General features: G+C 39.4%; 1 protein-coding gene across 8 annotated transcripts in view; it reads right to left on the bottom strand.

Moving 5' to 3' along the window:
• The window catches only part of RC3H1 (ring finger and CCCH-type domains 1), a 57,630-nt gene that overhangs the window by 17,431 nt on the left and 27,791 nt on the right, over window positions 1–12,408 (bottom strand). For 7 of the 8 annotated variants that reach the window (XM_090145950.1, XM_090145949.1, XM_090145948.1 and 4 more), the window contains exons 4-11: window positions 11,897–12,136; window positions 10,709–10,884; window positions 9,654–9,854; window positions 8,356–8,488; window positions 6,202–6,320; window positions 4,531–4,643; window positions 1,555–1,836; window positions 1,035–1,252 (exon numbers count right to left, since the gene is read on the bottom strand). In XM_090145950.1, coding sequence (XP_090002076.1) covers window positions 1,035–1,252; window positions 1,555–1,836; window positions 4,531–4,643; window positions 6,202–6,320; window positions 8,356–8,488; window positions 9,654–9,854; window positions 10,709–10,884; window positions 11,897–12,136 — 1,482 coding nt within the window. The remainder of the gene's footprint in view (window positions 1–1,034; window positions 1,253–1,554; window positions 1,837–4,530; window positions 4,644–6,201; window positions 6,321–8,355; window positions 8,489–9,653; window positions 9,855–10,708; window positions 10,885–11,896; window positions 12,137–12,408) is intronic. The other variant, XM_090145946.1, reaches the window with a different exon arrangement.

The raw sequence follows: 12,408 nt of genomic DNA on the forward strand, positions 1-12,408 counted from the left end.
AACAGAAGCAAATTTCAGTACTGTGAACCACCAAGACCTCTAAAAATCACACCTGTTAGTTACCTGAGTGTTTCAGGTAAATCATCTGGAATTCCTGGGTAATTTAAAAATGCATATGGACAGAGGGCACATCACTAACTACGAGCACATTCAACTTTGTAGGTAACTTACATCTTCATTGGCATGCAAAATCAAATATAAGCTTCCTATTCCCCCAAATGCTTTCTTCCACTCCTTTCTAAAGCTTCTTCTTTCCGCTTCCTTTAGTCACATCCTTTCTTTTTCTATGACATTATTTTCACTTTATTTCAGTTCTCTCTTCAATTTCTTCTTTCATGACAAGACTAATTCCCCATCTTAGTATAGCTGTAGGTTCGTGGGTTTGTTTTTCTTTTTTTTGTAAATATCCTTCAATATTTTCTTTCTCCATTTGGTCTCTTTACACATATAACTTCCTCCTATTTCCTTTACTTTTCCTTTCCCATTATTTCCACTTTTTTTTTTTAATACTGTTTTTTGTGCCCAGCTGTTCTTTAATTTCACTCATTTCTACCCATCATATACATGTGCACACATTTCTGAAATATTAAGACACCTTGCACTAAAGTACTTATTTTACCCCTCAAGAATAAACCCCTCTGCTGCTTAAATATTACTTTCCATTTTCCCTGGATCAAACTGAATTGAGGGTTACTATATTAATTTCCTGACCTGCCCAACTGTTTGGAAAAACTGAAGAAAGAAGGACTTACTACAGTGGACAAAAACCTCTACAGCAAATGAAAAGAGTCCTCAATCAAGACCTAAGCAGTCTGGCAGGAGGTAACTCACCAACTGCGTTTATACACTAAAGCACACCTGTACAGCATCCTGACACATCCCTTTCCATTGTATATACCATAACCACATTAATGCCTAAAGTTTCTGTAATATGACAAAAAAACTAATTTAAAACATAAACAAACACCAAGGTGGGAAGAAAGAATAAAACTGGTATGTAAATCAAAAGATAGAGAGCTTGGCCTCAAACTTACCTTGTTGGTAGGGTGCTGGCTCAAATGGTGGGGCAGTTCCCCTATGATCTTGATAAAAGATATCTGCTTGTTGTGTATTATACAACTGAGATCCACGAGGTACCATTTGCAACTGTTTTGTGACAGACACTGAAGGCAGATCTGTTGATGCCCGAGCAGGCACAGGATGAGGGTTCACTGGTAAGGCAGAAATAGAGCTCTTGGGGACAGACTCCAGCCTAAGAAGTAGAAAGATGACATTGCCCATTAAGAGCTGATACAGTTCACAGATCTGTCTATCTACAGTTCACTCTCTGTATTTCACCTTCTGAAGACTTGCATCATCTCTTCCAATTAAAATATAAGCAATCAAAGATGTAATGCAATTTATAGTTTTAGCTATAGTTTTCTACTGCACTCTACCACTACAAAACAAAACAACAAGAAAACCATTCTGTCTCTTTCCTAGAGAATGGGTTTACGTTGTTTCTACTGCATATTTACACACGGCACTTTGAACAACAGTTAGGAAGACCCGTACAAGTCAGGAGGGGATCCAGGGGCACTGCTACTCAGATGGTCCATCTTCCCTGGCTTCAGAGCAGTTTCATAACTGGCTTCAGGCCCTCGAGAAATAAGTTGCGTCACTGTGCTGCCTGTTGACACAATTCCATTTGGCAGAGCAGAGGTTTTCCTATTGGGCAAGTCCACTCCCCCTTCATCCGAGAGGATAGCTCCTGAAGGCAGGCCCACCTCATTCAGCTGGCCCAGGGAGGCACTCAAAGGTCTTCTTGGAACCAGACGCTTGTTCATTTTACGAAATCTTCAAAAAAGAAGCTACACGTCAAAAGCTGAAACAAAATACTGAAAGGATTTTCAAGATTATTTTTTTTCCCCCAAACACAGATGGCACCCAAAGCTTCAAGCTCTAATTCACATTTCCTAATGGCTTGAGAGATTTATTATTAATAGCTGGAAGATTAGGATTTCACTGCAATTTGACACATTCATATCAATTTCAATCAATCGAACTGGTATCGGTCACACCAAGGATGGATTTTTCATGACAAGTACACCAAGCATTCAGAGCTCAGAAAATCTGAAATCTTACCTCCTGCACATACATCCATTACAACTGTAATGGAGAAAATCAACCGAAAAACAAACACCACATGAAATACCAGCTGTAATAATGGAAGTTTCAAAACAAGAATCATAGACTATTCTCTAAATAAAGTAGACTTCAATAAACCAACAGCAGACAACTAAAGGAATGACAGAAGACAATCAGATTTTCTTTTACACCATTTGTCCAACAGTAAACCAATTAAGTCCTTAGTGCCAAAACTGTATCATCTTTATAAAGCATGACATATGAAGATTTATGTTACTATAGCAATATACAGCTTATACCACTTGCATGGTTTGATAAACGAAGTGATTTCAGAGAGAAAAATCTCTGAACACAGTATAATGTCAAAATCTAACTGCTTTTGATAAGTCTGAACAAACAAGAGCCTTTTAACATTGACAAAAAAACACCAGCAGACTGATGGTATTGGACTAACAAAGAGAGCAAATTCCACAGTTGAAGGTCCTCCACTAAACCTCCTGCCATTAGCTGAGATAGGAAAACACAAGTGGGAGGGCACATCTGTTAGCCTGAGTGCTCACAGAGCAAGAGACTGTTTCCTATGTGGGAAGCCTTCACAGGGGTTGGACTGGCTGAAGCAAACACTTCTGAGCAAAGTGAGACAATAACACAAACACAACAACACTTTAAATCCAAGCTATGTGGTAATGACAGCAGGCATCATTCAGAACATATTAATAGGAATAAACAGATATTAACACACTATGAGCACCCGAGGAGGGACAGACAGTTTAAGGCATTCTAAACACATGCTGCTCAGAAGTCATTCTGGCATTTCCTGCCAGCTGGAGACATGGAGGTGAGCTGAAATGAACTCCCAAGGCTGAGTGTATCACTTTACTTGGCCATCCCACTCCAGCCTAAACTGGTTTTCCCTGCAAAGCAGCAGCACGCCGTGTTCTGCCTGCCAATATCTTCTGGTCATTTCACTCATATTAGGTCTCATGGAGGTGCAGTGCCTCCTAGCTCCTGACCTTTTGAAGGTCTGCATATAACTTGCAAGAGGAAGACAGCTGGCAATCCCTGCTTGCTCATCTAGAGCACAGCAGTACGCTCAAGAGGCAGACAGACACATACAAACACACATTCAGAAGTGACAGCAGACATTTCTACATATACTCCATAATACAATGGTTAGAAAGAAACACAGTTATACAGTGTTTCCCTCTGGATTCTTCTTTTTCAAAAAAGAATGTTGCAGTCTCCATGTGTACAGGACAAAAATTGTCTTAAACAACATCAGCAGAAACAGTAACACCCCCATCAAGAATCATACTTGTCTTTGTCCTGTTCCAAAAGGGGAATCAGCTGTTACTTAAGCAGCACAAGATGATAATTTGCTATCCAAGGCATCATCACATACTTCCCCATAAACCTGCCTTGCAAAATTAAAGCTATGCATAGGTATGTAAGAATTATGCAGCAACAATTTTCTTCCCCAAAAAAAGTTTATTTCAGGGATTCTGCCACACACATTATACATACTAAATACTTCTAAAAGGAGAACAATTAACGCAGAATCTACTAAAAGGAATTAAGCAGAGATAAAAGGCACAAGGAGGAATCAGAACTCAAAGTTTTCCAACTGCCTACAAAAACTGCTGCAACTGACACAGAGCACTCACCTCACTTGCCCCAGGACAACGTTATCACTAAAGCAAACAATCCAGTCTGGATAAAATAGGCCTCCTCCACCTGCAAACCTGACAAACTGTCCTTGATACACACTACTAGTTTAGAGGCACTAATACTGACTCACCACCCTTGTCAATCATCCAAAATAGTACTACCAATCTTCATCTTCTTAATATTATGATTAGTTATTAGCTGCACGTGTAACTGGCTAAACACTACCAGCCAAACTATAAAGGATAACTGTCAAAGAAAAAAAATGCACAGTATTGTGGTCTTTAGCTTTCTGAATAGCAAAAGCAGCACAGAAGAACAATAAAACCTTACATCTGGGAACGTGTCAGTATCAACCTACCTCTCACACTCAACTATGAAGCCAGGTTGAGAAACACACATGGAGAAGTAACCACAATGGATGCAATCTAGTAGCATATTTATTCACACTAAAGAAGTAATTAAAAAAACCCACAAATATAACGTTTATCCCCTGAATCTCAAGTAATGCTTCTTGTGCAAATATCAAAGTTTCAGAGCTGCACTGTTGCCGAACAAAGCAAAACATTCTGTATTCAAGAATGAACAGCTCCAAAACTTTACAGACAACTGCTGTAACATTTCTGAGTTATTTCTGGCTGGTGTAATAGACAAGTTACGCTTCCTCTCCCCATTCCTAGGTATGATGAAGAACTAAGGATAAGGTGAAGCAAATATTGGACTGATCTGTACACTTACTTCTCTAGCTCCTCCTGTGAATGTGCAAAGGTGCAGCTGGCCCCTCGAGGGCATCCTCCTCTCTGTTTCATGTCTCGGCACATGTATGTCTTGTATTTGCTGTGCTGAGGAGGCTGGCAAGGTTAAAAAAAACAAGATATCTGAATATAAGTGCACTTAGGCAAGAACAGAACGCATCCCCTTACTAAAAGACTGAGGCGTAACTATTGAGTATTCCTTCAAATTTAAGCACTCCAAGAGTACCTAATATGAAGTGAATGGAGCAGCATCCATATTTGCTCAACAGATCAAAGAAAACAAACTTTGTCAAATGAGTCATTATCAGGCTTTTAAAACTTCCTTATTCCTTACTGGACTCCATTGGAATGTATGTTTCTGGACAAAACTAATAGAACAGTTAAGGATATAATCTTACTCCTACACAGGTCATCAGGATATGGGCTGTCTTCTGAATTCTTGCTGGTTCAGTTTCCAAATAAACAATGACTTGCTGCAATCTCATCATCTGTCTGTCTGCCCATTTTCCACTCTCCCTAAGTATATCTGGACAGAAAGACAGAGGTGGTCTCAAAGATACCAAGTTCCTACTGGTTTTACAGCAAAATTTGATCAGTTGATGGCAAAAAAAAAAAGCCATATCAGACTTCCCACCATGGAAAAGGCCTGTAAAAATAAATCCTTGCTTTCCAAGAAACCCAAGCAGACGATGCAAAATCTGTAAGATGACATTTGAAAACTGTTTTTTTGTGTTTGTTTTGTTTCTGCTATCTACTACAGTGGAAAAGGCTTTAGACAGGACATGCTGACAGCCCAATAGTCAACAGCTGTTCCCTTCCCCACTTGGAGTTTTGCATTCCCCCACGGGCATGCCCCAAGTCCAGATAAGTCTCAAAAAAGCAGAATTCCTCACTTTTTTCCCACCCTGATGTCCACATGCGTATTTTTACTGCTTCTCCTTTTGCCAGTAACAGCAGCAGTGAAACACAAAAAGGTAAACGAGCTGAAATAATTCACTTTGATTTTGTGATCATTTTTTCTCTATTCTGGTTCAGCTCCCTGAACCAGCTCTCCAGGTGGCAGAGTGCCAATGCAGAGAGTGGGAACATATGGCAAGCAGCTCTGCCTCTCAGTAGTAGCTAATTTAGATTAAGTTAGCTGAACAACAAGATGAGATCAAAGAAATGTGATAAGATATATATTAGCTTATCTCATACTTGTATTTGGCAACATCAATTTCTGAAACAAACAAAAACAACAAAAATAATTGTCTGATGAACCCAAATAGTCTTTCTAAAACTTTACAATTTATACATCATTAAGCATAGGTTTAATAATCAATGGTAACACAGAGTGACCTGGCTAACATCTGTCACATTAAGGGCAAGAAGATTCCCACAGCTCAGTGCTAGGCACCCCAGCTTCTCTCCTCACCTTCTAATCAGGAATCTCTATGCTTGCAGCTTGATCAGACTGTTTTCTTTCTAATGAACCGTGCAAATTCATGCAGTTGTTTTTTTTTTTTTTAAATACATAAATATGAAAGAGCAGCAACATTTTCAACATACTCTTTGTGAAGTCAAATCTCCCCAGGTGACATCAGTTAACCCCTACTATCACACAGAGCCAAATAAAATTTAGGAGTAACCTTTTCTTAAATGATTTGGCTTTTACCTGTTGCTGGTCAGTTCCTTTCTTGCTGTGATTCTGGATATAATCAACTAAGCCGTGAACCACAGTCCTTACAGCAACCAGCCCATTTTCCAGTTGTTCCCACGTTGGAGGTGGAGCATCTAAAGTATCAGCAGGAAACAGAATACAGTAAGGAAGGATTTCCAAAACCAGGTATTAGGAAACCATCAGTATCACAAAAAAAAAGTTTTATCAGAAGCAAAAGTCATGGAATAAAAAAGGATTAAGCATTGTAATTCAGAGGTACACACCATTTAAAGAATAAAGCTACTTACAGACTCAATATTGAACCACACAAAATAAGTCAGACAGCAAGTCTACTATTATCACATCAATGTTTTCTTTTCACAAGGGATTTCATACCCCACAGAACTCCAGAGAAAATGCCTTGTGCAAACTCTGCATGCAATGGAAAATCAAAATCCCACTTCATGCTCAGATTCCTTTAGGCAAAATCATTCTGTACAAATGCCATTATCAATGGCCTAGATCACACAGTCAGTTACTGAGCAGCAAACAAAGCTGTTGTGTCCCACATGCAAAAACATGGGACACAGAGGAAATCTATGCATCCAATTATTTAGCACTCAGCAGTGTGAATGAACTGCAATTTCAGTCCTACAGGGGCATCTGCTCTTTCTAGCTGACTTGTCCAACCCTTTAACCTGTTCCAACAGAAGACACTCCACAGTGTGCTAACATGCTCTGCTGCAATATACTGGACCTCAAAGAGCTTCACTAAGTGTGTTTCAAGATCTTTACACAATTACATTCTGTTCTGCTCACAAGTACTTGATTCCCAAGGAATTTCAGCATACCTACAGAATATAGCAGGGAAGCAGCTCCATAGCACAGCAAGGAAATGACTTCAAGATCAGACTCACCCACTGAAATTTCCAGTCAGGCTATCAGTGATTCCACTTACCATAGCAATCAGGCTGACAAACTGCCAGCACACAGAATTTTGTCTCTGACTACTTACAACATAAAAGATTTGAGAAACCACTGCATTGTCTTTAACTGCTAAGTACAGTATGTTCTCATTCAGAAGGTATCTTTTTTGGCTTAAAAATATATAAACTATCTACAACTTTTCATCTCCTGATGTCAGTTTAGGCATTCATATTCTTCACACTAGTCTCAATTTTACAAATATCAACAGGTATAAAATAAAGCTTCAGTTTCAGCACTCTCTCTTCTATTCCTGCTGCTGACGACTTCTCCAACATTTTTCATCACTTTTTTCTCTGTCAACATCTTAATTTCCCAGTTATGCTCTTTTCACTTAATTTCCCCTGTCCAGATGATCATTCACACTTCTGCAGAACCACAAATTCCTTAAGATAACTAATGTGTCTCCTTAAGACAGATTCTTGCCGAGCTTCTATCTATCAAAATTTTACTTTGAAATTGTCTGAAATTGTTCACATGGAAGGTGCCCTATGGTCTTAAGCTGCCTTCAAGACTGTCTTCTGAGTGCAGTGTCTGCAGTCTAGAGACCTTGGATCAAAAACTAATATGTACAGTTTTTAGAGTAATGGAAAAGATGTACAATTTTCAGATAGGGGATTAATGGAAGTTCCTAATTACTCCCATTACTTCATAAATAAATCATTTGTTGTAGTAAAGAACTGGAGATACAAAAATAACACAGTGACAATCAAAGCACTGTTCTACCAACCCTCCTGTCACTTTGCAAGTCTGGCTTCCAACAGCAGCAAATGCACTAAAGAGGGGAAAGGAGAAAACTAAGACTGCTGTCAGTCCCTCCAGCTAGCATTGCCTAGCATGAAGTATGCACTGTGTAATCTCACAAGACTGTATGTATTCCAAATCCTTATCAGCACCCACCCAGTGCTGACAAACAAGGAAGTTGTCTCCAGAAAAGTAGTTGAACTATTCCTTCCATTCTTTCTGTTAGCTTCAAAATGGTTGATTTTTTCAGAGATCACTGCTGTTCTAAGTTGGTTATGAATACCATTCAAGAATCTTAAATTTGAATTACAGAAGATGTTTCCTTCTACATGAGGAATACTGTTTTATCCCTTAGCACTTTTAAGGCTCCTCTTGCTAAACTAAAGCTTGTGATTTCTTTTGGCCTCCCAACCTTCAGCCCTGCAAAGCATCTAGACATACCTGGGCTGGGATCAATATTTGCCAGGAGTTCAAGGTGAGGTCGAAGACGATTCAGGTTAGCTGGATCTCCAGTCCTCTGAAGAGCAATAGTTAATTCCTGAACACTCTGTGCAAATGAGGCTGGGGTCTGCAACTTAAAAAAATTGTAATAATTAACTTTCTACAAGCAAAGCTATCTTTAGGGTTTTTCATGGTTTCTCCACAAGACCAGAGAGCTGCCTTACCAAACTGGACTACATTTTTCCCCCCAACAAACTGATTTCAGCACCTTGTATTAATTCTCCCTTACAGTGTTATGAACACACCCTTTCTTTGATGCTGTAGGTTAAAATATAGCCCTAAAGAAACAAAATAGGCTGGCATTACTTCTAGCAATGTACCCATGATCTCTTCTGTGTTGTGTTGGCACCCAGAAAGAAATGCAGATTTAAGGTTCATTTCTAGTATCTCCAACTTCTGAACCATCAGAACTGCACTGTGAGTACAGGAGTCAGGAAAGAGCACAGTGGAAGAAGGAAAAAAGATTAATAACATCCTACATTTTAGCATTTATAAGTTCTATAACTCTGCCTAGAACCTTCAGAAGATGTCTGGCAGGACATCTGAAAACATGGGCAAATATATGAATAATACACAGCAGCTCCTGAAGCCAATCCTCCTTAATGGCACTCAAAGCAACTGTTTCACAGCTTTTATAACCATTCACCAAGACATTAGGGCTCAGTTCTTCCCACCTAATTTAGGCAATTTTATGAGTTGTCTGATCTAATATTTAGGGGGAGTCCCCTGATTTAAACATTTGGAGGGAACATTAGCCCTGTGCTCACTCTGAACAAAAAGTGATCTGGGCATTTCCAGACGTGAAATCATTTTATTTAAGACACACATTTCATCCTCTCTCTCTTTATCTGAGTACAAACAACTGATTTCTCTCAATTTAATGACTAGTTCCCTGCCTGAAAGCATGAACCATTAGTTTCTTTTTTTGTGTTGGCAGTTATCAGGTGTTTAGAAAGGACACATGCCAATCATGCAGCTAACTTCTGTGGTTTTTCATCTGTTGAAAGAGGTAAAGAAGAAAGAGATGGCAAGGTGACAGAAAGGAGCAAGATTCACTAGATTACAAACACATATTGCAATTATTCAAGCCGTAACAGGTTTTATAATAGTAGGGCAAATGATTAATGAGTAAGGTGAGTACACCCGGGCACAATGTGCAAATCTAAGTATTCAAGTTACAAGCACATAAATCTGCAACAGCTGCAAAGATAAAATGGGCTGATTTTAGGTGGCTTTACCTTGTCAATGATAGACTGCATGTGGGATTTGTGAGACTGGTCTCCATACAACAGTGAGGACCACTGATCTGGTGCAATGCGTAAACCTGCTTCCATAGCAATTTGAACAATTTGGGAATCATGTTCCCTCCTCAGTGCTTCATAAGTACGAAATTCCTCCTTCAGTTGCATCAGAGAGGAATCTTCATCACGCTTTGTCACCTAGCAGGGAAAAGCAAAGTACAATTAAGCAGGATAAGATGATGTGAAGTACAAGGCAAGAGAAACATTTAGCCAGCAGTGAACAGTGCTATTGGTGCCTACTAAAATAACATGCACTCTTCATCAACTGCAATCACTATGAAACGGATTCCAAATGTAACTCGCTTAGAATCTGACCCAGACATCCCTCCTTGCAGTGCCACACTTCGTAAACAATATCACAACACACACACTTCACTTCTCCAATCAAGGTATTTTATGTGCATTGCAGTCTTTGGTTTGTTTTAGAATTCAATTACCAGCAAAAAAGCATTTTTTTCTCCTCCTTTAACAAGATTGAAAGACATTTAGCACGTAAGAATGGGCGTTTAAATAGCATGAAGCACCAAACACAGCTTTAGTTCTCTTTACTCCAACTCCCATATTCCACTGCCTCATATTTCTTTGTTTCTAAGCACATCACCACTCAATTAACAGAACTGGCAATTTTTCAGTTTTAGGCCTCTTCCAAAGAGATAAATTACACCAACTTGCATACAGGTTTAGTCATGGTGCATCCATTAAACTTGGACAGAATCCAAACTTAGATTTACAGCTTAGAATTGCAATTTCTGCCCACACTGCCATCACAGATGTAGGAGAAACTCTCTAAACACATGTGAGACTTGACAGAAATATCTTCTGTAACCATTTTTAGACTCATGTAATTGAATAGGACAACAAAAAAAGAAAAGCAGAAATCTTTTCAGACACAGTGAATGCGTATTAAAAAGAATTTTACAGAGAAATCTTTTTGTTATACGAAGAAACATTTTCCTGCGTGATGAAATCTCTGAGCAGAATCTTCTTCATACCTTGAAGCATGAGGCTCTGTAAAGAAGCTGGACAACATGCCCAATGCTAGTTTTAGAAGCCTGAGGAAATCGTGGCTCCAGCCTCTGAACCACAAAGAGAACCAAGACCTTTCGTGACAAGGCAGATCCATCTTCCAGAGCCAGCAGAACCAGCTTTAAAGCCTCTTCTTGCATAGCTGTGAGGAAATAATGAAAGGGAATATAAAAAAAAAGTGAGAGAAGACCAAGGAAGGTCTCTGCACTGTTTCATGTCTCCCTACAAGCAAGGGTAAGAGACTAGGGATAAGCCACACACAGAGTTTGGGATATCAGATGATAGGAAGATTTCTTCATTCCTGTCTATCTTGATGACTTTTAATGTAAGTTTTTTTTAAGTGCACTTCTCACATCTTTCCCATCAACAGAATACCGAGAGGCCAAAGAATGGCAAAGCTGGTTCCCATGCAGGTAAAAGAGCAATTAGTGCCCACACAAACAAATTAGGAGCTGTACCGCTACATATTTTGCTAGCAAATTAGCCTCAATGTTCCTTGCAGTGGAGCCAAAGCTAGCATCCCAAAGCTAGTCTTCTTCTACTTGTTTTAGTGGTAAAAAGCTTCTATTTTAAGAAACTGGCTTCTGTTTCAAAGAATTCTTTTTCTTCTGAGTTGGCACTCAGAAAGTGAACTCTCTACATTCAAGTAACCAGTCTTTATACTGATTTGCTGTTAGCAAAAGCAGTTTAGTGTTCCATGCAAAAGAATTCAGATTTTGAAGAATCTAACTTCTAAAAAGACATGTATACACATACACCTGCAGGTACCAGATCTCTCCCTACAGCTGTTTTGTATGCTTATTTCCCTTGGTTAGGAAAAGATGACACGTCTAGTCACTGCCTTCCTGTTTCTAGAAAGATCCTGCTTCTCCAAAGGATAGCAAGAGAGACTGCTTCCTATTTTATTGTACCACAAGAACAAAAGGACATTGATTATTCTGAATTTTATGGAACAGCTGCAAAAGCATTACAAAGGTGAGAAAGCTCAAGACAGCAGCCCAACAGATACATCATTAATTCTGAAGACCTACAATTAAGAAATCAGGCCACAGCCTAAAAGAAAAAAAACCCCTCAGTTTCAGTCACAAGGATGCCCATTCCTCCTCAATTCTGAATTGCTTCTAGAACAAAGTATTAAAAGCAACATCACCTACCTGGTCCAAGGAACTGGCATCCTCTGGCTCTCACTGCAGCCCAGAGGTTGGAAGAGAGCTGCTGAGGATTTTGATGCTGAAGAATGAGTTCTGTGACTGTTCTTTCACCAAGTGAACGTGCTGCACGCATGGCTCTGATCCGTCCTTCTTCCTCCACTAGCTGGCAGTGAACCAGTGTCACAAGTTTTCTTTGCATAGGACGACTCAGGACACTCTGAGTAGTACTGTTCAGACCAACACCTTCAAAATAAAATGAAGGAGAAAAAGAATAAATTATCTCGTATCTCCACTTCCTGCGCCAGTCTTCAATTACTATGCGGGAGAAACACAAAACTAATTCTTCTGATGCTACAGAGAAGGTGCAAAAGTTTGTTTTGGTCAGTTTGTTTCACTCAGCATCAGAAGCTACCAGTCAGCCTTCCCACAGATTTATGCCTTGTTGATTGATTTGGCTCTCTAAGATGGTGCAGCCTCTAATGAATTCTCTCCCCATACCAGAAGTCTGTCCTGAG

The sequence above is a fragment of the Phasianus colchicus genome, chromosome 9 (genome assembly GCF_987193195.1).
Source record: "Phasianus colchicus chromosome 9, bPhaCol1.hap1.1, whole genome shotgun sequence".
NCBI lineage: Eukaryota > Metazoa > Chordata > Aves > Galliformes > Phasianidae > Phasianus > Phasianus colchicus.